This window comes from Syzygium oleosum, unplaced genomic scaffold, assembly GCF_021117445.2.
Source record: "Syzygium oleosum isolate NSW1041296 unplaced genomic scaffold, Sole_v2.1 Sole_v2.02, whole genome shotgun sequence".
In the NCBI taxonomy this organism is placed as follows: Eukaryota; Viridiplantae; Streptophyta; class Magnoliopsida; order Myrtales; family Myrtaceae; genus Syzygium; species Syzygium oleosum.
Window position 1 is genome coordinate 23,782,203 of NW_026607486.1, and position 24,927 is coordinate 23,807,129.

The following is a 24,927-nucleotide window of genomic DNA, read 5'->3' on the forward strand; positions in this document are numbered from 1 at the left end:
AACAAAGATGGCCGTGTACTCGCAATGTTTTCAGAAGCTAGGCTTAGACCGGACTAAGGAGAAATTTATGTAATATCTCATCCTTCCGTTGTCGCATCTTCAACCAAAAAGAACCCACATCTTTATTTTTAACCTATTTTTGCATTTTTTTCGCTCGACAAAAGGATATTTGTTTGGCTGAAAAAGGAAATTTGATAATATTCAAATATCAATGCTCTATAAACACTTGTTAATTATAATTAATAAGAAGGTTTCAAGTTTCAATTATACAAGAAAATCAGTGTATTGAAAACTGAAAAATTTTCTTGGTTACCCCCTTAACAAGTGTTTTTAACAAACGCTCTTTAACGAAAATTCAATTTCACTATTTCTAGGAGTTTGATGTCCCTTGAAAGAGATCTTGAACGCATTCCACAACGCATCCACAACGCATACAGAAAACAGACAGGCAAATGAAAAGAAGAGTTCTACAGACAGGCAAATTCATCGATCACAGCACCAGAAGAGAGAAGGGATAAGCTCTACAGCCAAAAGGTCGATCGTTACAGCAATCTGAAGGCATGAGAGTTCAAAGAATGGGAAATTACATGCTTGACCAGCGCGATCGCAGCTCCGGCCTTCAGAATTATCTACTTTTGAAACCAACAAATCAAGCCTTCTCAATCTGCCATAGAGAAATGGTAACAACACACCATACTCTAACTACAATGACCATACCACCACCCCCCGCGACGCCCCCCCCCCCCCCCGGAAAAAAAAAATACCAAGACTTTCCTTGCCTAACCGCCTACTTGGTTACATTGGACAGATACCTAACTACAAAATTCAAATTAAAACCTAGAAGAAGCCGAAAGCTGACCTAAAATTGTCAATTGGGAATAAGAGAAAAAATGGAAAGACCTTTGCAGAAGGCTATTAGCTCCTGAGGAAAGAACCAGGCCACAAGCAAACAATGCTCCACAGAGAAATCAAATCCTCAAGCTCGGGACGGCCTTTCTCTAACAAGGGAATAACACTTCATCTTGGTGCTTTAATCAACAAAGAACATCTTTGGGGCTGTATCGTCAAAATCCAGGATGAGAAGTTCGCACCATCACAAAGAATTTCACATTCATTTCTTTGACTTTCTTCACGATTCCAATCACGTCTTCGACCTCTTTCTCTTTTGAGAAACAAAACGCACGCCATGCTTCTCAAGTTCCACAGTCTTCACTCTTCCATCATCCAGATCAACAGACAACGTAGATGTCCCTTCAATAATATTGGTTACCATGCCCTTATGCCTGCAAAAGGTTGGAACATAACAGAAATTGACATCAATGAGGACAATCTTATTCATAACTTTTTGGTGCATAAAGCTTAAGGAAAAATAAATCAAACAAATGCATTTGCCGGACTTTCAATGTCCTTTAATTCTTTTCAGTGCTGAATACCATATTTCATACTTTTCCCATTCCCTCAAGAAGTACAGATATTTTGTTGTCAAGCGTTAAATAGAATCCCCCAAAAACATGAACCTCCCCAAATACTTCAAGAGTTAATCAATTTCTAAGAGATACGGCATATAAGCCAAGAAGTATACACATTTTTTATTCCCATCAAGGATGTCACAATCACAATTTTACAAGTGAGATATTGCAGGATCAGTTCAATTGAACAAATATAATCCTCAGCTTGCCACTTACTACATTTAAGCGACGGAAAACAGAAATGAAAGAGAAATTTTTTACCAAGAATTGTCAGATGGCTGATGGACCTCAACTCTCTTTCCAATTGCATCTTTGCCCAATTTTTTCAAAATCCAATTAGCATCCATGATCTCATCCCGTAGGTTGTCTTGATGCAGCCGATTAACATCTTCATCTCCATCATTAGAGGCTTTGGCCATAAATGGTGATGGTCTCTTTCTTTTTGACCTTTGGCCCTTGATGGAACTCTTCTCTTCATCCCAGAGGGATAGTTGGGAGGGTGGATTTTCACGATTGATATTCTTAAACTTAAGCTTCAGCAATGGCTTAGAATCGTTTGGCAAGGATTGTGACAAGGGTGTATGAACATGGTCGCTATTGCTTTCAATGTTCATATCAGGCCTGCCATCCCTTTGCTTTTCCAAAGATACTTTCTCGTGTCTAGACATTTGCATTTTACCAGCAGCTTCAGATGCAGGAACGCTTCCTTCTGCATTTCTTCTTCTGAATACAAGACGAGTGTGCTCTGGAGGCTTAATTCCAACTCTATCAGCATTACTGCCCAATCTTGGATTTATGTCATGAACTTCTGATCTTATTTTCCCAAACTTGATGAGATTGCCTTCTTTTACCCCCGACTTGACAACCTTTGATTGGCCCAAAAAATCAGACATTTCTCCTGCAAAAGAGAGAAAATTCCATTTCATTTCAACTTCTACAAAAGTTTAAATATAGAGAAATACCATAAGCCAATAGCCTGAAAGGATTTCATGAAGTGATCAAACAAGCAGCTCACAAAAACTCAACATACCAGTGCTGTCATTCCTATCTGCCAAAGATTTATCAGTAAGTCTCTGATGGCTCGTGTGTTCACTGCCTGATCATAAAAAGCCAGAGTGCAAAATAAGCCAAGCATGCTATGAAAAATACAAGAATGTAACAAGCTTGTCTTTCAGCAACCCGTGAAATGGTAAACTTATATGAACAATCAGCACATGCACACCCTTCCTATTCCTCCTTGCACTAAAAAAATTGAGGAAAGCATGATCTGTTTTACTCGACTTCCAACAATGAACCTAGATTATAATTACAATGCATACCATTGGAAGTCAAGATATCTTGTTCTCTTTGGCAGCTGGAAGCATCGGATCGGGGCGAATTAGTAGCATTTCGATTTCGAGCACCCAAGTGTATGACCAACTTTTTTTCATTTACATTCTTTGACTTGCTAGCATGCTGTCCAGAATCAACTCCGCCAGCTAAATCCTGAGGATTGCTGCTCTTAATATGAAGAACTCGTGGTTTCTTCTCTTCAGTGCCAGCAGTAACTTCTTCAATGAACTTGTGTTTTAATACGCCTGGCTCATTGATGGAGCATATTCCCTCAGCATGGCTCGAGCTTCTAGCATTGGGAGAAGTAAATACTCCTCTGCATTCGGAATGTATACCGTCATTCTTGTCCTTGTTAGAGTTATGGGCAAGCGATTGAACATCAGGATGCGGCTCAAAATCTTGATGTGGTTGCAGAGTCCCAGCAGAAGATTCTGGATGCGGCTTTTTCTTAATATTCTTCTTGCTAGGTTTCTTCCCATGTTCCTTTGGTTTTTTTGGCGATTTCTCATTTAAACCTTTAAGAGAAAACTTCAAGGACCGTCCATATTCACTTTTAAAAACAGTGGGACCACTTTCTTCATCATCCGAGTAAGGTGAAATAGAGAAGATTTCTTCCTGAGTAGGCAATCCAGCAGCAGCCCGCAAACTAGCAATAAGATCTCTATCGGCAAAGTCTTTCCTCCTCCAAAGCTCTTGAACAGCATCCTCAAGATCCTTGACCTATCCCACTCATTGAAGTGGGAAGAAAAGGATCAATTCCAAAGCAACACCGTAAATGAGAAAAGAGAAGAAAAAGAAAAGAAGACCAGTGAAAAAGACAAGGAAAGTCTCCTTTTAGACATACCTGGTAACACTCTCCACGGCATGTGGGACATATGTACTGGAGATTTCCATCCACTTGAAAATGTAGATACTTATCGTCGCTGTGGGAACATATAAATCAACAATCAATACTTCACGTGCATGGCCAAAAAAACAAAAAACAAAACCTTTTTGTGCGACGCAAATTCATCAGCTAGCATTGAAAAGACAATTTGACTGAACTTCAACAGCACAACTTCCTTCAAGAACAAAACTAAAACAATCCTTGAAAACTCAACATCATCCACTGCAAGTGCATTAGCAAAAATTCTTTGAAACAGAACTGATAGCATTGAGAAATCTTATAAAAAGAGAACAGACATCCATAACCAAAGACATCTCAGCCATACATACCTTTCACACAATAGGACAATTTTACCAGAAGCTAAGTCAAAAGTTCACAGTCCCAGTTACTTACCTGATGCCATCACAATGAGTGTGAACCCAACGCTGGCAATTATCACAACAGACCATTGGCGTTGACTCAGAATCTCTATAAACCTACAAGTTTCAACAACAATAATTATCCACCATGTTTTGATGCACATTGAATCCTCTCTTTACCTCCCAAGCCCCAAAATACAAAATTACCTTCAAACAAACGGGGCAATAGTTCCCCTTGACAAACAATCTTCCACATGCATCACAGCAAGTATATCCCAGAAACCACCTGTTACATAAATTACAAAGGTTAAAATATTAAAAATTGTCTGTTTCAGTCTATAATACCCCCAAGAGATGCTTAACTCTATCTCAATTGCTTCTGGCAAAAATGTTGCAACATAGTAATTTCAGACAGGAACGGTACCTCACACTCAAGCCATTTCCTGGGACATTGGATCCACAACTATGGCACCTTGTATGTTTGGGGCACAGATAAGGTCCAGAACTGACGTTCTGCGATGTCCATAATCATTATGAGCACTTTACAAACCATGTAAGTGACGAGTGAAAAATGCAAACTCACCTTGTGCGGGGGATGCTGGCAGTAACAGTGATATGCACCATCACACCTCTTGCAAAACATGAATTTTTTAGGATCCCCTGCTCTTCGGCATATCTTGCATGACAGAATAGAAAGCAAAGCATAAGGGCCACATTCGCCTTTGAGTCATGACACACCCATGAAATCGGAACAAAGTTAATGGGCCAGCACCAGAAACCCAGCACAACAAAGTAAGCACTTAATCTCAGCAAGTGTATCCAGAAGGAAAGAAGAAACACAGGAGAGAGCCAGCACTTAATGGACCATGAAGATTTCAAATTCTGCAACTCAACGGAGTAAAGAAACCAAAAATCTGAATCCAGATCTTGAGATTGGTCAATTGAGTTTAAATCAAAGAACAAGATCCTGACGACAGCAAGCATGCGCAACCTAACGATAGCACCGGATTTCGCATATTACCTCACAAATTCGGCAAGAGGGACAGGTCCATGAACTCCAGTGAAAAAGATCTGCAGCCATTCAACATTGACAAGGATTAAATAAAAAAAAAAGAGGTTAGAACAAATAAAGAAGACAGGGGCCATGCAGACCAATAAGAACCTTCACAAAAAATCCGTACCCCTGTTCTGAGCCCAGCTTTTAATGCAGCTCCTGTGGTACTTCTTGCCACAACTTTTGCACGAAAGCATCTTCTTTGCTCTCTCACTCCCTTCATTTTCCCCAAAAAGGCACATCCGGCACAATATTTTCGAGTTGGAATGACCTTGGCCTTGACCATGGTCTTCTCCGACAACGTCTACAGAGGCGTCCTATACACACGAGTCGAATTAAGGAAAACAGAATTGGAGTAAAGCACCAAGACGCAAACGAGCCATGAAGTAGGCTCGAAACCTATGAGAAGGAGAAGCAGTCGGCCACCCTCGTATGCTTACGCGGGTCACTCCATCATTTCTACAGATCTAAACTGAGTTATACGATCGTTTTACATCGCGGCGAACCAGATACATGCGAGCGTCTAAGTGCATACAAAATAAAATCGGACGCTCAGCCAAATGAATACACATGTACTAGAATATCGTCTAATGTCGGTGCTGATTAAAGACGAGAGCCCGAGGAAACAGACAAACTTTGTTAAGCGAGACCAAAAGGGAACAATTGTGCATATAAGGGGAAATCCCTGATATACATTCAATGGAGAAATTATACCCTCAAATAGCCCAATGACCTCCAAGTTTGAAATTATCCAAAACACTAAGAGCAATATACATATGCAAAAAACTAGAAAGACTTCTGACAGTTTCGGAATAAAACAGGTCTGCAAGCACACTGTATGTGATAAATTAACCGCTCACCCATATTCAATAACGACGTACGTACTGACACAGCTTCATCTAACGAAAGGTAAAAGTAAATAAACAATTACAATCCAAGCAATTCTCGTAAACCGTAGAGGAGGTGAGCTCACCGCAACGTCACCAGACTCAAATCGCCGAGCATAGTCCTCGGCCGCGACCATGGCGGCGGCGGCCTTCTTCTGCAGCGCGGCACGCTTCGCCTGCGCCGACACGGCGGCCAACGCATCGTCCGCCGCTCCATCAGCCCCGGCCCCCCCGGCCCCGGCGCCAGCGCCAGCACCGCCACCGACGGCGACGATCCCGAGCGCATCGGCGAGGGCCGCGGGTTGCGGGGGAGGCGGGGGAGGCGGGAGTACCTTGGGAACGGCGACCTGGAGGGTACCGGCGGCGTCCCGAGCCCTAATCCCCCACGGATCGACCAGGAACTCCTGGAGCTGCAGGATCTCGCGCACGAACCCATCGTCCTGGCGGAGGCCGCGGGGAAACCCTAGGGAGCAGTAGCAGATTCGGCGACTGCGGGGAAAACAACCGAACCAACCAAACAAAAAGCCAAAACAACGGAGGGGAGTGAAACCTCGAGGAAGAGCGCGAGAGAGGAAGCGGAGGAAAATAAAGAAGGAAGAGGGGGAGGGAGGGAGGGAAGGAGGACGTACCATGTAATTGGGCAAGCTACATGAAAGGCCATACCCATAAGCGGAGGGAGAGACGATATTGGGATTTTGAATTATTCGAGTTTTTGAGGGGCGATTAGCGAAGAGAGAGGGGCAGGGGGCCGCTTCCGAAAAATCTTTTCCTGGGGGATCCTTTTTACTATTATTTATTATCCCCCTCCTCATTTATTCCTGTTTTTCTCCGACCAGCGCCATAACGAAGTTACCCGATGAAGCCTCTCCCGGGAGCGCGCCACGCGTCCCCTCCTGGTTGGGCGTCGTCCTGTCAAAGTTTTTTTTTATATATAATAATAGTGAACGGATGACGTACAACTTTGAGGGGGCCGCGTGGTTGGGGGATAGCAGTTTTTTGCTCCACGTTGAAGATTGGGGTCGCGGGTTCGACCCTCTCCTTTGTGCGGCTTCATTTCTTTCTCTCTCTCTTGTTTTTTTTTTTTTTTTACTATTTTCTAATTTTTAAAATGCAATTTACCTTCAGAGTTATTTTCGCGATTGAATACATATATTGATAGTAAAATTTAGTTAGAAGATAATGCTATTATTTAATGTTTCTACAAAGTAAAAATGACAAGACCAAAACTCTATATTGCAATTATTGAATAATTTGTCATCCAAATCGTGTGCGGTCATGTCTTCTCGAGTGATCAGCTAGATCCATAGAATATGCGAGAATATACACGATTTCAACGTAAAACGATTATACAATAGTTTGAAATATTGGTGCACGAGTAACTCGATCATTTCATCCGGATAATCCAATCTTTTAGAAAAATGCAAGTCGGTAAGAAAAGATATTCTTTATGTCAGGGGTATCTGAGAAATGGGCTAAAACTAGAAGGACGATCACTCTTGAAGTTTGGTGATACCTTCGTCAATTTAGATTTGATTAATGCGATTAGATGAGTTCGCAAAAATTCGATTTGCTCTTTATGCAGTTTCCCGAGACCATCAAAATCAAATGGCGTTGGTAAAAAATTGTAATATATTCAAATGCGGTTGTGAACTTTAAATTGGACTAATCGGGTCCCCAAATCATTTTCCTAAGTTAATTGCACCCTCTAACTTTCTCATTGTGACAATGTTCAATTTGAGCCTCGATGATATTAAATATTAACAGAATTTAATGGCCTTCACACCATTAGTTATGCTATTTAATGGACAAAGCATCCTACGTGGAAACTCAAAATGATATCGACTTAGTATTCTCAATGTGTAAATATACATATATATAAATAAATATTTTTATAAGGAAATCGTATCAGGGAAAACTCGAGTTTTAACCTAAACCGACATTTACATCACCTATTGCGCCAGGACATCCTTTGCAGTTGTTCCCTAGACGTTCTCTGAGAAGTCCAAGCATGGCCTTCTTATGCTCATCCTCGCCTTCAACTCTCATTATTTGAATAATCTTTTCTGCTTCAGCCTTTATATTTGCTGCAACCCACAGTCCAAAACAAAAACAAAACTTGCAATAAATTCATATTACTCTTATAAGTTGTCCAAATGGTAGCACTGGCTAAGAAAATTCGAGGTTACCGATACTAATGTCACGCATAGCTCGCTGAACACGCTGGTCCAGGTCAATGCCAACAATCAGGATTCCCACAATCTCCTATCCATAGACGGACATAGCCTGCAAAAGTTAGAGAACTCCAGTTCAGATCATCTCTCATAATAATATCAAGAAAAAGTCTAGGGTGGACAACCTTGCCGACTTCATCTTTAGCAGCTTTGGCAATTTCGTTCTTCCGCTCAAAAGCGTCACCCAAATTTAGCTTTGCAACACTAGCTTGGATCGCTGGAATGATTGAAACAACAAAATCAAGGATGCAATAGTTGTTGCTTGCTCTGTAAGAATTTTCTAATGTGGGCTTCATTAATTGAAATTAACTGAATTAGTTTGGTCTAATAAAGGTAAGATATATGGGTTCTTAATAAGTCTAATATGGGGCTGGCTGGTGTGGGCCGCGTACGGCCCGGCCCGTAATGAGAGGGCCCGTGGTCGAAGACTCTATAAATAGCGCTCAAGTCCCTCCACTAACATGATGATGTACAATCTAACTCACATACAGATCTAGAGAGAACTTTCTTCTCGTGAGTGGCAATCTCATTAGGCCAGTGTTCTAACGAAGGGTATAGGGGAGAAGCACTTGAATTCGTGTTCGGAAACCGTCGCAAATTCTGCGTCAAGTTCGATAGATTCCAAACCAGGTACGCGAATCGATAATTTCTCCATTAACGTGCTTCGATTTCTGATTATGGTGATCCTGGGCGTGCCATTTTCGTGACCAACATGTGGTATCAGAGCCTGCCATAGATTAGAACTGAAACATGCGGATTAGGACCGTTTTCGTTATGTCTGAGAGGTTTTTACCTATTTTCGAAATTTTTTGTCGGTGGAATGTAAAATTTTATTACATATTCCGAATCAACTCGTCGAGACGAGAAGATTGACGGGTGGCACGTCATCGGAAGAGGCCGTACGCGCCCTCACGCACCGTGGGCGCGGCGGCGCGTGACAGCCACACGCGGCTGTGCCGAACCGGAGCGTTTTTCCACCGGTAACCGCTTGCTAACGTCAGCGAGGGCACGGATTCGGGTTGACCCGGATCCTGACCCGACCCGACCGTTGACTCGACCCGAGTTTTGACCCGACCCAATTGTTGACCTGACCGGTCAACCGATCAAACCAGTACGTTGACCGTTGACCGATTGGACCGGTCGGACCGGCTGTTCAGACCGGTTTGATCGACTGAACACACGCGCACGCGCCGCGCCTTCCGGCGGCACGTGAGGGCGCGTCCGGTGTCCGTTTGGGACGTTCTTGGTACCGACGCGCTCGTATCGAGATTCTCTACATTGTGATGTATTTATTTTACATGTTTGAAGCTTTTACATATGTGAAAATACGTATAGAACCCTATATAAGCGTATTTTTAGGGTATTTTTGCGTATTTTCTTGTATTTCTCTATGGTTTCGGAAATGCATATGGTAGCTCACATGTATATCACCACATAAGGATTGTGTAGAGTGTAATTCATTGTCTATCAATGGATGGAACAGTATAATTAGCATGACATGTAATTTCAAAGACATATGCCCTGTCTTTACGTCTAACATTACATGTATATAGTGAATGTGATATATAAAGCTTATATCCCTGGTATGAGAGATTTTCAAGGATTCAGTTGGGTAGTGACTGCCAAAGTGGCACACTTGACTGGGTTTGAGAAATATCGGTCTCATATTGTGGCTGGATGTCTCCTGTTCTATTGCATGATCATACTCCCAAAGGAGGTGATCTTGTATTAGTTTATGAAGGGGTACATGTATAGCATGTGCTTGAGAAATGACTGATCTTAGTGGTTCATACACCCAAAGGTGGTGATTTCACGAAAGATTAGAATATGTTCTCATGGCCGCTGTCATGTGGAGAGTGTACAACTGCATATCATATTTGCTGCCAAAAGGTGATTATGTAATGAAGTATGTAACTCTCTAGATAAGTACTCACATAATGCTCATTATATTGTTTGTTTATTTTCCAGTCACCTTTTCTATAAACGGTAATTCCATTTCCATTGAGGTCCTTACTGGGTTAAACTTTAAGAAATGGAAAGAGGATTTTCTATTTGGAATGGAGCTGGCGGATGTTCACATTGCTCTTACAAAGGATAAGCCGGCAGATATCACGGTCACCAGTACTGAAGCTGAGAAAACGGACTATGCTGCCTAGGAAAAGAGCAATCGGATTTGCTTATTGACAATGAAGAAATCCATTCAAGAACATTTGAAAAGCGGTTTGCCAGCTGACTGTACTGCTAAGGAAATGATGGCAGCCTTAGAGGCTAGAAACCGCATTTCATCTAATGCTGAGGTTGGTACACTTCTTCAAAAGCTCTTCAATATAAAGTATGATGGTACTGCTGGGGTTAGAGATTATGTCCTTAGGATGGTAGACCTAAAGACGAAGCTTCAAGCTCTTAATGTTTCCATTCCTGATGCTTGTATTGTGCATCAAGCCCTAAACACCCTTCCACCTGATTTTGGGATTATAAAGACAAATTACAATTTCCAAGATGAGACTTGGTTAGTTAATGACTTGATAGCAAGGTTTGGTGGCAGAGGAAGAGAAACTTAAGAAAGAAAAAGGGCATCTAGCCTTATATGTTTCTGGTTCTCACAAAAGGAAGGATAAGAAGTCCAGAAATTGTACTCATAAAGGTACTCATGACACTACCGATCAATCTGACAATATGGGTTCAAAGAAATCATCCTTCAAAAGGGATGGTGACCACTGCTTCTTTTGTAAGAAGAAAGGTCACATAAAGAAGGACTATGGAAAATTCAAAGCTTGGTTGTCCAAACGTGAGACTACAGGTAATGATTCTTTGGCACTTGTTTGTGAATCCAACCTATCAGAAGCACCATCTAGTTCTTGGTGGCTTGATAGCAGTGCAACTAATCATATTTCGTTTACTATACAGGGATTCATAAAACGGAGGAAGCCAAATAAGGATGAGTCAAGACTCACTGTGGGAAATAACGAGAAAGCTGATGTTGTGTTTGTGGGAGATGTAATCTTGAATCTAGACTCTGGTTTTAGATTAATGTTGAAAGACACTTTTTATGTACATTCTTTTAGACGGAACTTAGTTTCCGTATCGTGTTTAGACATGTATGGCTACTCTTTTGAAATCAAGAACATTGTAATTTCTTTGTTTCTTAATTCAAATAAGGTTGAGTGCTGTAATATGTCCAACGGATTGTACAAATTGTGTTTGTCTCCCAATGACATATACGTCGGTTATACGGCTGAAAAGGTTGTTTCCAAGAGACTGCTACCTAAGGAACAGTCTTATGCATTATGGCATAAACGACTTGGTCATATTTCTAAGGATAGAGTAGAAAGGCTGATAAAGACTAACATCCTGCCTGCTCTTAAAGATGACCTAGAGACACGCGTAGACTGTTATAGAGGTAAAATGACCAAGATAAGAAAAAAAATTGCAGTCCGAAGTTCTGACCTATTGGAGGTCATTCACACTGACATAAGTGGACCCTATACGGCAACCTTATGTAGAAATTTTTATTTCATCACATTTATTGATGACTATTCTCGATATGGCTATCTGTACTTGATTAAAGAAAAGTCTGAGTCTCTTGACAAGTTCAAGATTTTTCAGACTGAAGTCGAGAAACAGTTGGGAAATGTATAAAGGTTGTTAGATCTGACCGAGGTGGAGAGTATTATGGCAAGCATGGCGATGCCGGATAGTTTAAGGGGCCATTTGCCAAATACTTAGAGGATTCTAGGATAGTGGCTCAATTTACTATGCCTGGGAGTCCTGAGCAAAATGGTGTAGCCGAAAGGCGCAATCGCACCCTTATGGAAATGGTGAGGAGTATGATTAGTAGGACAAATTTACCCGGTTTTATGTGGGGTGAAGTTTTAAAAACAGCTTTGTACATTCTGAATCGTGTACCTACTAAAACTGTTCCATTGACTCCTTTTAAGTTATGGACTGGGCGTAAGCCTAGCTTAAACTATCTTAAAGTATGGGGATATCCTGCAGAAGTGAAGTTATATAATCTAACATTAAGTAAGTTGGACTCCAGAACCACTCGGTGTTACTTTGTATCTTACCCGGATCATTCGAAGGGATATCGGTTCTATAATCCCAATGGAGGCACAAGAATTGTGGAATCACAGACAGCCAAGTTTCTGAAGTTTGATGTGGCCGAAGAAAGTAGCTGCTCACAGACTATTGAGGATAATAGTACGGTGGGTAATGTTGTATCTTTATCTCATCCCATACAGATAATTGTGGAGACTCCCACATCACAGACTGAACCTGTTGAGGCTCAGGATCCTGTTGTCGAGACAGCTCCTAATGAAGTTCCTCAAGGTTCTCAGGTGCAGGATGAGGATGTTGCTGCTCCAGTAAGGAGATCCATTAGGGAGAAACGATCAGCTATACTACCGGACTATTTAGTCTATATAGGAGAGCAAGACTACGATATCGGTTCTGTAGCTGATCCAGTGACTTATGCGGAAGCTGTTTCTTGTCCTCAGTCGAAACTGTGGTTAGATACAATGAGAGATGAAATGCAGTCTATGAAGCATAATGGAGTTTGGGAACTTGTTGAATTATCTGAAGGTCATAGACTCATTGGCTGCAAATGGGTGTATAAGACTAAAAGGGACTCTAAAGGAAAGATTGAGAAGTTTAAAGCCAGACTGGTAGCCAATGGTTTCACTCAAAGAGAAGGAGTAGACTATGAAGCAACTTTTTCTCCAGTCTCTTCTAAAGATTCTTTCAGAGTGATCATGGCATTGGTAGCTCATTTCGATATAGAGTTACACCATATGGATGTTAAAACTGCCTTTCTCAATTGAGACCCTAATGAAGAAGTCTATATGATGCAACCCAAAGGCTTTACGGCAGATGATTCAAGTACGCTTGTATGTAGACTAAAAAAGTCTATTTATGGTCTCAAGCAAGCTTCTAGACAATGGTACTTGAAGTTTCATAGTGTTGTCGCTTTATTTGGTTTTGTTGAGAACAAAATAGATCAATGTACCTTACCAAAAAAAAAAAAAAATAGATCAATGTATATACTGCAAGGTCAGTGGGAGGAAATTCATTTTCCTTATACTCTATGTGGATGATATTCTGCTTGCGAGCAGTGACCTTGGTTTACTGCATGAGACAAAGCGGATGTTGTCAAAGAACTTTGATATGAAGGACCTTGGTGAGGCGTCTTTTGTCCTTGGCATTGAGATTCATAGGAATCGTTCTCGCCGACTATTGGGTTTATCTCATAGGGCATATGTTGATCGTATCTTAGAAAGATTCAATATGCAGCAATGCAAGCCAGGAATTGCTCCTGTCATTAAGGGTGATAAGTTGAGTCTGTCACAATGTCCTCATTCAGATTTTGAAAAAGCCCAAATGAAGAATGTACCTTATGCTAATGCACTTGGGAGTATTATGTATGCTCAAGTATGTACTAGACCAGATATTGCTTTTGCAACAGGACTTCTAAGCAGATATCAATCAAATCCAGGACACGATCATTGGGTTGCTGCCAAGAAGGTTTTGAGATATTTAAAGAGGACAAAAAACTATATGCTGATTTACAAATATGTTCAGGACCTACAGCTGGTTGGGTATTCGGATTCAAACTTTGCTGGCTGTCAGAATGAAAAGAAGTCGACAACGGGTTACATCTTTAAGTTAGCAGGAGGTGCAGTATCATGGAAAAGTGAGAAACAGAAATCAATGACATCCTCTACCATGCAAGCGGAGTTTGTAGCATGCTTTTCGGCCGCTACTCAGGCAATTTGGCTTCGGAACCTCATTAAGGAGTTGACCGTATTTGATTTTGTGGATAGGCCCATATAGTTGTATTGTGACAATAACTCTGCAGTGTTGTTTGTTGACAACAACAGAGTTCTCAAGGGATCTAAGCATATGGAGGTCAAGTACCTGACTATAAAGGAAAAAGTTCAGACTGGTGACATTGCAGTAAAGCACATTTCAACAGATGATATGATTACAGATCCACTAACTAAAGGCCTTTGCCCTTGTATATTTGATCGACATGTCATGAACAAGGGCTTAGGAGTATCATGGGATACTGTTAATTAGTGGGAGTTGTTTAGTTTTATGTTGCTCTTATGAAGTTTGTATCTGATTTTGTTACATTTTGTAATATTTGAATATGTATCAACTCTTTTGCATTCAATGAGGTATTTGTGAATATAGATTTATCAAGTTGAGTACACATATTTGATGAAAATCTCGAGGCATTATGTAAACCTTGAGTATAGGCTATGGGGCATTCTTGATATTAGCCTTAACGATATGTCTTGTTACACATAAAGTACAGTTAACTATCAAGGTAAGACATATGCAGGTTCGTTGGAACCATGAAGAATATTCTCTAGTGACACACTAGGTTTTGTGACACTTAAGGAGAGAGAATTTGGACTAACAAACTGGACAACACATGAAGTATCACTCATTATGAGGTATTGTCCATTTGACACACTACCATATTGAATCCATATCAGTAAAGTTGAAAGCACTCGTGACTATGAAAAGCTCTGCGTGAGTACATACAGTTACTGCCATGATTCGGTGTTCGAGACTTTATGGAATCGGATTGACTGTTAAGAATAATCTCTAGACCAATATAAGGGTGTGCACACAGTTCTATTTCAATTAATATCGCCCAAGTAGGAGAATGTAAGAATTTCCTAATGTGGGCTTCATTAATTAAAATTAACTGAATTAGTTTGGTCTAATAAAGGTAAGATATATGGGTTCTTAATAAGTCTAATATGGGGCTGGCTGGTGTGGGCCGAGTACGGCCCGGCCCGTAATGAGAGGGCCCGTGATCGAAGACTCTATAAATAGCGCTCAAGTTCCTCCCCTAACCTGATGATGCACAATCTGACTCACATACGGATCTAGAGAGAACTTTCTTCTCGTGAGTGGTAATCTCATTAGGCCAGTGTTCTAACGAAGGGTATAGGGGAGAAGCACTTGAGTTCGTGTTCGAAAACCGTCGCGAATTCCGAGTCAAGTTCGATAGATTCCAAACCAGGTACGCGAATCGATAATTTCTTCATTAACGTGTTTCGGTTTCTGATTATGGTGATCATGGGCGTGCCATTTTCGTGGCCAACATGCTCAACGTGTTAATTGAAGTTCTGAAGTATGTTCCTTGAACATGAAAATTGTACAAATTTGGAAGTTCAATTGGCACATACCATCGATCACAAAGGCTTGGATCTGACTCCTCGGGTTGCTGAGCTGGTAAAAGGCATCACTTGCTTCGTTTGCAAGGGCTCGGTGTTGTACAGATGCAAGAAGATTGACAAACACATTGTCCTGTCAGAAAATTATCACGCGAGGTCATTACCTATTAAAGCATTTACGTGTCAATCGGTAACAGGTGATAGGCTGCCATGTCACAAAACTGAAATAAGAAAAGGAAATTGACAAATTCATTAACATTCAACAAACCTTGGTCCTGGTTTCGCATTTCACGTCCAATTGCCGCAATCAGAGCGAGAGTTTGCCAGCAAGCTAATATCCCATAATCCAAGGAAGGAAATGGCACCTGGGTTCCAGTACTTCTTCAAAAGAGGTTACTCGTCTTATATGTCTTCCAACTGGATCCATCAAATGAGAAAAACACGCTATTACTTCTAAGCCCTAACCAATGTGAGTATGGGAAGGTAATATATACATGAAAGAGATGTAAGCGACAAGACTCTAACTCACTAAGCACACATACAGAGAAGATAGTGGTCCGAACCCACAGCTGGAACTCATCCGAAGAAATGGGGCTTATCAAAAACCAGAAAAAGATAGTGGCGGACTTGGAATTAGAGATCTTATGTCCTTTAACAAGCCATGCTTGGAAAACAAGCTTGGAGGCTTGCACAATCACCAACTTCCATTTGGAGTCAAGTCTTGAAGGGCATTTATTTCCCGGGGGGGATTTTTGGAAAGCAGGGAAAGGCTCCCGGCCTTCATGGGGCTGGCAAAGCATAATATTGGAAAGAGAGACGATTTATTCAGAGATAATGTGGTCGGCGGGACATGGGAAATCGATTAAAATTCACGAAGATAAGTGAGTTTCAGCTGGTTTGACAGGAGGACCTGCCAACCGAGAAGAACCCCAAAGTGTGGCGGATCTAATTATACCAGAAACAAATCAGTGGAATGAACAGAAATTGAAAGAACTTTTTGATGAGGAAATAGTGAAGGAAATCCTCACTACCCCCACTCAGCCTAATCCCGAGGGCCGACAAGTTAATACGGAAGGGCGCTTAAACAGGTGCAAACAATGCGAGAAATGGCTACCACAGCATTTTATACCGCAGAACAGCACCATTACACAAACCAAGCAGTAAAATGAAAAGAAATTGAATAAACTTTTTGATGAGGAAACAGTGAAGGAAATTCTCACTATCCCACCCAGCCCAATCCCGAGGGCTGATAAGTCGATATGGAAGGGCGCTAAAACAGGTGCTCACAATGCGAAAAATGGCTACCACAGCATTTCATTTTATACCACAAAACAAAAATTGAAACAGGAAAAAGCTCCAAATTTCATACGCCTCAAGCAAAATAAATCATAACGAGAGAAAGAGTCCGGAATCATTTAGAAAAAGAAGATCCATTAGTTTGAGGAATAGAGAAAGAATGCCCTAACATTCGGGCATTGCCCGAGCGGTTCTATCAAATTTATCATAGATTTTAGCTGCCGTGACTAGTGCAATTAGAGTAAGTGCACGCCCACTACATTCAAAATTGTGTAGGGTCATATGTTCTTGAGTTGTCAGCTAATCATAGAATATGTGTGAATATACATGATTTCACCATAAAACAATTATACAACAGTTTGAGGTATTGGTGCGTGAATAACTCAATCATTTCGTCCACGAAAGTGAAATGCATATATTCCAATCTTTCAGAACAATACAATTCGGTAAGAAAAATATTCTTTTTGCAATGGGTATCCGAGAAATGGGCTAAAACTATTAGGATGATCATTCTTTAAACTTGGTGATACCTTCGTCAAATTAGATTTGATTAATGCGATTACATGAGTTTGCAAAAATTTGATATGCTCTTTATGCAGTTTCCCAAGACCATCAAAATCAAATGGTGTTGGTCAAAAGTAATGGTATATTCAAATACGGTTGTGAACTTTAAATTGGATTAATTGGGTCCGTAAATCATTTTCCTATGTAAACTAGGCCCTCTGACCTTTTAGTTGTGTCGAATGTTCAATTTAAGTCTCGATGATATTAAATATTAGGGTTAATACCATGAAAAACCCCAAATCAGTACACATGTGATAAATTTACCCCAAACTAATTTTTTTACTATAAAAAACCTCAAACAAGTACTCATGTGACAAATTTATCCTCCATTAATTTCCGTTAAATTTTACTGTCAAATTGCTGAGTTAAATGACACATAGCAGTTGACTGATGTACCAGTTTTGGAATTTACCATCCGTTTGTCACATGTACCTTAGTTTGTAGTTTTTTTTTGTATTAATCCAAAAACGGAGGGTAAAATTATCATAAATGTATCAGTTTGGGGTTTTTTATAGTCAAGAAATTAATTTGGGGTAAATTTGTCACAGGTGTACCGGTTTGAGATTTTTCGTGGTATTAATCCTAAATATTAACGGAGTTTACTTCTATGAACGACATTCAAAATAGTTGCTTATTTTTTGGTTTCTTACTTTACAAGAAGTATAATGGCGTTCATACCATTACTTTTGGGGAAAATTCCAACTAACGACCTAAAATGCCCTCATTTTCTCAAATAAGGGCCTAAAGTAGATATTATCTCAAACAAAGACCTAAAGTCAAGCATGAAGTGTTATTGTTTTTTCAAATAAGGACTTGAGGTGGACCTTCTCTCAAATAAGGTCATAAAGTGGCTTATTACTCTAAAAAAAGGGTTTGACTTTGCTGGTTGAAGGGCATTGTCATCATTTACTTCTTTTTGAATTTTTTTTTCCTTTTTCTATTTTTTTCTTTTCCTTTACTTTTTTTCTTTTTCCTCTTTCCTTCGTCGATCATAAGACTTAGGCGAGGATTGTCCTCATCAGCATCGAGCGAGGGCGGCCCTCGCCCACCCAGCCATTGCGAGGGTCGCCCTCGCCTGAGGTCGGTGGACGTCTTTGGCGATGGCCGGAAGAGAGAAAATGAAAAAAGGAAAATAAAAAGAAAGTAAAAATATTTTTAAAATATATTTAAAATTTTTGACTAAAATACCCCTTCTTCAACGCCGAAATAGTCACCAGTCGGCCAAAATTTTTTATTTGAGATGATTTTACCACTTTTGTTTGAGACTAATAAGCCACTTCATGCCTTTATTGGATACAAAGTCCACTTCATGCCCTTATATTGAGAAAATGAAAGCACTTCGGACCTTTATTTGAAATATTCCGTTACTTTTGCTATGTAATGGACAAGACATCCAACAAAACTCAAAATCTGGAAATATATATAATGGAGCGCGCTTTTTCCACTCCTCTCTTTACTCTCACACCTCCTTTTACGGTGTATTGACCATATTAGCCACGCTAAGAGTCAAAAGTGGACTCATTTGGGAATTTTTTTATTTGTTTCTTTTTTTTTTCCACTTTCCTTTTTCTTCTTGGTGGTTTTGTTGATTGGGGACCAATAGATCTGAAGATGACGCATCGCAATTGCTCCTTGATGAGAGTGTTGAGCTCCTTATCCTCGCAGATGGCCAATTGCAGATATCAGGATTATCTTCACGTTCAGATCTTGGTCGCGTTGCCCGTGAGCTCACTACACTGGTAAAGTTTGGAGTGATCATGATTAGTGTGGTTAATCCTCGTCTTGCTATGGAGGTTCAAAGCCAAGGCCAAGCTCTACAAGAGAGTCTCGCTCTCTTACCTATTCCTCACTAATAATCTGAATGGTGGAAAAGGCGAGATTGACGAACCTCGAGTGTGTGAGGCACGCGAGAAAGGTGAGGCAATACACGGCAAGCTATGCAGCCGCGGCATAGAGCAAGGTTCTCTCGTCGCTGCTGGAGGTGGTGTCCGAAGGACGATCGCCAAAGGTAGCAAGGGCTTGTCTCCAGAGTTCGATGCAACATTTGAGGAGGAGTACTGGAATCAAACGTCATGGACCATGCCAGACAAGAAGCTGAGTGAGGAGATTAAGCTGTCCCTTGTGTTGGCATAGGGTTGGTTCTATCATATGTGCCAAAGGTTTGTGAGGGGCGATGGCGAGGTAGAGGTTCCATAAGACGCGCAATTGTTGGTGTGCATGGATGTCTCGGAGGAGGAAGATTAAGACGCACTGGCGATACGCATCAACACAAGCGAGAACAAGATGAAGGAAAGTGGAACAAAAAAAAGAAACAATTAAAAAACAGCCCTCAAATGTTATTCCATGTTCTAATGCTTACATTTTGGTGTGATACGACTTGAAGATGGACTTCTTACCGTGACGGTGCCTAAGCGAGCTACAACTGTAGTGGAGAAGAGACCGAACACCATGAACAAGACTTAAACAGAGAAAGCCACGACCAAGCAAAAAAGCCACCTGAGAGCGAAGTGAGAAGGAGAAAATCTAGCAGTGAGGATGCTTAACAGGAACGGTGGGAATCATTTAGTTGCCCCGTTCATTGTCAATTTCAGTGGCAAACTAGATCTTAGATGGCAGAAGGGCGAAAACAAATCCATCCAGTCTCATCTTCCCCGACCAAATTTTCAGAAGAAAGGAACTTCATCAAAGTTAATGCACTCAACCGACGGAGGAGGTTATGACAGTATGGGAGCGGAAGCACAATCATAGCATAGAAAATAATTACAGATACAAACTGAGTCATTCATATCTTGTCATACGACATAAGACGCAGTCAGGACACAATTTAAACCACCACATTAAGAATCTTCAGAGGAAAACTATCTTCCTAGTGATAAAGTAATAAAAGACATAATAAGTCCAATTTGACTGCTTCTACTCTGATCACCAATCACTTTCTGATGAAAGCGGTGCCTGTGCTGCACAGATTTCCCTCATGGTGTCAAAGTATTGAGTCACGAGAATCATGTCCATGTCGTCCTTTGCAGTTGTTCCTGGCACTTTCTCCGAGAAGTCAAGCCCACTGTTTCTTAAAACATCCTCAATGGCCTTCTTGTACTTAGCATCCCCTTCAGCTCTCTTGATTTGCAGAATCTTTTCCGCTTCAGCCTTCCTCTCTGCTGCAATCCACAGCCCAAAACAAAAATAAAACTTACAGTAAACTCATATGATGCAGATCACTTTGACATGTAGTGGTGTATCATTGAAGTAGCTTTTAAGCACCAAACAAAGTCCAATTTCTCGTCTGATGCAGATGAAATAATGTTACAAAAGTTGAGTATTATGTGAATCCCTTTCTTGTCTTTCATAACATGAGATTTACTCTTATGGGTTGTCTAAATGGCAGCACTGGCAAAGAAAGGAGACCACATATCAAATTTATCACAGCTTTTAGCTGCCGTGACTAGTGCAATTAGAGTAAGTGCACGCCCACTACATTCAAAATAGTATATGCTGTTTATGCAATGGCCACGGAACGTATTTACAATGAAGTATGCTGAGTTTAATTTTAAACCTTTGACACATGGCCACTTAGTGCTGCAAATGACACGATGTCATGTATCACTAACCATTCAAAGATTTTACCATGTCGAACAATTATCTAGAATCAATTGGCAATTGAAACTTCAAGGTTACCAGCGATTTCACGAATAGCTTGCCTAGCACAAAGATCCAGTTTAATGTCCACGATCAGGGTCCGCACAATCTCGTATCCATAGTCGGACATAGCCTGCAAAATTATAAGAACTCCCGTTCGGATTATCTCTCTTAATAATATCAAGAAGTCTAGAGTGGACAACCTTTCCGAGCTCTTTCTCAACAGCTTCGGCAATTTCATTCTTCCGCTCATAAGCAACATCCACGTTTAGCTTTGCGACACTAGCTCTGATCACTGCAATGATTGAAACAACAAAAAAAGGAATGCAATAGTTGTTGCTTTCTCTAAGTGTTAATTGAAGGACTAGAGTATTTTACTTGCACATGAAAATTATACAAATTTGGAAGGTCATTTGGCATATACCACTGATCACATAGGTCTCCATCTGACTCCTCGGGTTGCTCAGCTGGTAAAAGGCATCGATTGCTTTGTCTACAAGGGGTCGGTATTGCACAGATGCAACAACATAGACAAACAGATTGTCCTGTGAGAAAAATATCACGTGAGGTCATTGCCTATTCAAGCATTTACAAGTCAATTGGTAACAAGTGACATGCTGCCATATCACAGAACTGAACGAGAAAAGGAAATTGACGAATTCATCAGTATTCATCTCTAAATTCACAAATTATTTGAAATACATCGATAGACCCGCACTGATACTTCTCGACAAACCTCCACGAAAGCTAGTTTAATTGCAAAAATGTAGTTCTCATGATGGTTTGAGCACAGGACGTTCAAAGAGTGATGTGCTGATTTAAACATTTTCTGTTTCCCACTAAGATGATCGTGGACGCATTTGTGTACTATAGCAAAATCCTCTAGAATGATATCTAAATGTTGATGGAAGTTTGCACAATGAAAAAAGATAAACTTTGCAAGGCAAATCCAACAAACCTTGGTCTTGGTTTCGCATTTCACATCCAACTGCTGCAATCGGAGCGAGAGTTTGCCAGCACGCCGATATCCGAGAATCCAAGGAAGAAAATGACACCCAGGCTGCAGTACTTCTTCAAACTTGCCAAATCTCTCCTTAAAAGCTACTGTGGACTGGTCAACTTGAATGCAGCAGAAGAGGTTACCCATCTTATATGTCTTTCCACTGTATCCATGAAAGAAGAAAAACACACCATTACTTCTAAGTACGGGAAGGTGAAATATCCAATGACAGACAGATCACAACAAACAATTGAAATAGTAAAAAGCTCCAAATTTCATACATCTCAAGCAAAATAAATCACAACGAGAGAAAGAGTTCGGTATCATTCAGAGAAAGAAGATCGATTAATTAGAGGAACAGAGAAAGAATGCTGGACAATTCAACAATTAACTCGCACGCTCTGTGCACACCGTGGAATCACAAACCCAACAACTTCTCCACATCAAATTACATCAAGAAAACGATGGACAACGATCAAAAAAGCGCCCACCTTTCCAAAAGAGGAAAAAGCAGGAATTCCCCAGGTTCCGAAGTTTCTGAAAAACCCACATGCAGACTGAAATCGAGAGAACAAAGACCGAAAATTTACCTTTCTCGTCTTTCTTTCGTGCCTGCGTCAGGCTGTCAGAGATCGCAGTAACCCTAAGGAGGTTCGAAGCTTAGGTAGATAGTTGAGTTGGAGACAGATCACTTTATTCTGGTGAAGGAGATAAGCCGGTCGGCAGATCAATTGGGCTGGGACGCAAGCTCTTATCGTCGACGCCCAAGCCCGCATGAAGAATTTCCTGTTATTGAAGAAAGCCCACTGCCAAAGAGAGGGTTGCGGTTTGGGTTGTCCAAGCCGTGAACCGAGTTTCTTATCGATCCCTTTTGGATCGACCAAACAAAAAAAAAGAATCTATTCCTTTTGGAGCCGTAATGTTCTGAAGCAATTACTTTGTTTTCTCAAACTGTTGCATAATGAAAGTTTTGAAGTTTTTTGACCACAAAACAAAGCGGGAATGCAGAAAAGAGAGATCCCGTGGGTTGATAATGGAGTTGAACAAATTCGAGACTGGATGCACATCTACGAATTAATTTGGACGATACTTATCAATAAATTTAAAATGGGATTTTAATACTTTTATCTTAGGGTTTGAGATGCTGAATTTGTTTTGATATGCTCAATCCCGAATCACGAGAGATTCATGGGATAAGGATTATGCCTAGAAAATTTAAGATTTGAGAAAATTTATTTATATGACCGTAGGACGAGAGGTATAAAATATTTATGAAATCGAAAAGGGACAAAGATCCCGACTCCACCTATTAAGCGCCTCGACAAATCTCAACAATTAATGTATTGGTCATAAATATCATAAAGGCCAATATGTCTGTGGATTAAATTTCGTAACTACCAAAGAACCAATATTTTTTGCGAATTAGTGGTTTGGATGGACGAGGCATATGATGAAAACAACTATAGTGAACCAATGGGGGCTTGCCCCAGTGGCCCCGACTCCCACATGGGAATGGGGAGTTCGGAACTCCTTTCCTTCGGTTACGGTGGTTAATGGGATTTCCTCGGCTAGGCCCACCGAGCTCCTCGTAGAGGAGCTCCAAAGTCCCGGAATACATATGGCCAACCAAAAAACAAGAGAAGAAAACAACGATGGTGTAAAGGATCTCATCCCTACCAACGGAGTCTAGAGGCTAGATTACACTCGCTCGATGGTTCAACTAATTAGAGTTTGGCCTCAATTGGACGCAAATTTTTTTCAGGGAAAAAGCTACAAAAATCCCAAATCATGTATACCATGATACATTTACCTGAACTTTTTTTTTCGTAACGTCAAAAACTCAAAATTACGTCAACTGCGACACATTTACTCTAAATTTTATCTTGTAATATAAAAAAACCCTAAACTTGTGCCTATGTGTGACACATTTACCGTCCGTCAAGGTTTCGTTAGATAATTATTTTAGTCAAAATGACGTCGTTTTTATTTCACTTTAGCCACGGGGGCTCTATATTAACACCGTTTGCTTTTTGGCTACCATGTATGCATATTTTTTAAGGTTCTCACTGACAAAAAGAGGGTAAACGTCTCATAGTGGGCATAATTTAGGATTTTTGGTGATTTTTGCCCTTTTTTTAATCCAAATCAATCCCCGTTAGTTTGGAAAAAAAAATTGGATACTAAATTTTGTACGGATTGGTCTTTCAACTCGCTTTTCCCATAGGAGTTGTAATTGTCAAGGGAGCCTGCCTATCCATATCTACCCAAATCCGATCAAGATGATGCAAAAAAAGTCTTAAAATTTGTCATGGAAGTTCTAAAACTTGTTACGGAAATGCAATTGAGTCATAAAAAGCTTAAAAAAGGTCCAATCGAGTCATAAAACTTGCCAAGTTGGTGCAATGAAGTCATTCCGTTAGTTCCATCCAATTTGACCGACGGATAAAAGCCAATGTGGCTTATTCTAATCATTCGCATGTCCGAACAAGATTTTCTTGGACTCGATCTTAGTCCCAAATCTGCCCATTCACTCCTTATTCAGCAGTTCCATTAAGTGGGGATTGCAAGTACTAACGTAATCGAGCATATGAGTTGTCAAGTCTGAGATCTGACTCTACTTGCATACTCGGTAACAAAGTCGCCTTAAGCTCGGGCTCAATTAGCTCGACCATAGTGTAATCGCACACTCATTATTGGAAACTCGAGTCGAGTGCAATCCAATATCGACTTTTCCGCTTCGGTTGTGGCTCGACTGAAAAATCAAGATAGTTGAGCTCAATTGGCCTATGATCGACTTATAAATGAACTTAAGATCGAGCTTGGTAAGCTCGTATATCATGTAGTTTTGAATGATTTTTTTGTTCAACAACAAAATACTCTTGACAAAATTGAAAGAAGTTCAAGTAGATCGAATTGAGTATCGACAAACTCGAGCTCGACTTGATGAGAAACTGACGTAGCTCCAGCTGGACTTGAAATTAGGCGAGTCAGATCCCGAGACGTCATTAAGCCGAAGACGAGCT

The 24,927-nt window shown here is 40.6% G+C and overlaps 2 protein-coding genes and 1 pseudogene across 3 annotated transcripts; all 3 read right to left on the reverse strand.

The window, feature by feature from the left end:
• Positions 1-508: 508 nt before the first annotated feature.
• Positions 509-6,757, reverse strand: LOC115691700 (uncharacterized). Its single transcript, XM_056308393.1, has 13 exons — positions 6,617-6,757; positions 6,074-6,476; positions 5,228-5,417; positions 5,068-5,117; positions 4,630-4,722; positions 4,471-4,559; positions 4,254-4,332; positions 4,081-4,163; positions 3,646-3,724; positions 2,789-3,521; positions 2,500-2,565; positions 1,731-2,367; positions 509-1,283 (listed from the first exon to the last, which is right to left on the reverse strand). Exons 1-13 carry the CDS (start codon positions 6,652-6,654, stop codon positions 1,142-1,144), a joined length of 2,682 nt encoding a protein of 893 aa, XP_056164368.1. The 5' UTR covers positions 6,655-6,757; the 3' UTR covers positions 509-1,141.
• Positions 6,758-7,803: 1,046 nt separating this feature from the next.
• LOC115691714 (hypersensitive-induced response protein-like protein 1) lies at positions 7,804-15,695 on the reverse strand (annotated as a pseudogene).
• Positions 15,696-19,991: 4,296 nt separating this feature from the next.
• LOC115691680 (hypersensitive-induced response protein 1-like) lies at positions 19,992-22,715 on the reverse strand. Of its 2 annotated transcripts, none has more exons than XM_056306488.1 (6): positions 22,495-22,715; positions 21,863-22,067; positions 21,329-21,449; positions 21,108-21,199; positions 20,944-21,037; positions 19,992-20,423 (listed from the first exon to the last, which is right to left on the reverse strand). In XM_056306488.1, exons 2-6 carry the CDS (start codon positions 22,049-22,051, stop codon positions 20,191-20,193), a joined length of 729 nt encoding a protein of 242 aa, XP_056162463.1. In that variant the 5' UTR covers positions 22,052-22,067; positions 22,495-22,715; the 3' UTR covers positions 19,992-20,190. The 2 variants fall into 2 exon arrangements, with proteins under 2 accessions (XP_056162463.1, XP_030474249.1); XM_030618389.2 differs by having other exon boundaries at positions 19,992-20,426; positions 22,495-22,710.
• Between the last annotated feature and the right edge of the window lie 2,212 nt (positions 22,716-24,927).

What these genes read in the sequence shown, in the direction of transcription:
- LOC115691700 (XM_056308393.1), bottom strand. Translation starts at nt 6,654, where the DNA reads ATGGGTATGGCCTTTCATGTAGCTTGCCCAATTACATG. An exon ending in AAGCTGGGCTCAGAACAGGG is followed by an intron (nt 5,118 to 5,227) that starts GTACGGATTTTT and finishes GAATGGCTGCAG; the next exon opens with ATCTTTTTCACTGGAGTTCA. An exon ending in CCTCTTGCCGAATTTGTGAG is followed by an intron (nt 4,723 to 5,067) that starts GTAATATGCGAA and finishes CTGTCATGCAAG; the next exon opens with ATATGCCGAAGAGCAGGGGA.
- LOC115691680 (XM_030618389.2), bottom strand. Translation starts at nt 22,051, where the DNA reads ATGGGTAACCTCTTCTGCTGCATTCAAGTTGACCAGTCCACAGTAGCT. An exon ending in AATGCGAAACCAAGACCAAG is followed by an intron (nt 21,450 to 21,862) that starts GTTTGTTGGATT and finishes TTTTTCTCACAG; the next exon opens with GACAATCTGTTTGTCTATGT. An exon ending in TTGAGAAAGAGCTCGGAAAG is followed by an intron (nt 21,038 to 21,107) that starts GTTGTCCACTCT and finishes ATAATTTTGCAG; the next exon opens with GCTATGTCCGACTATGGATA.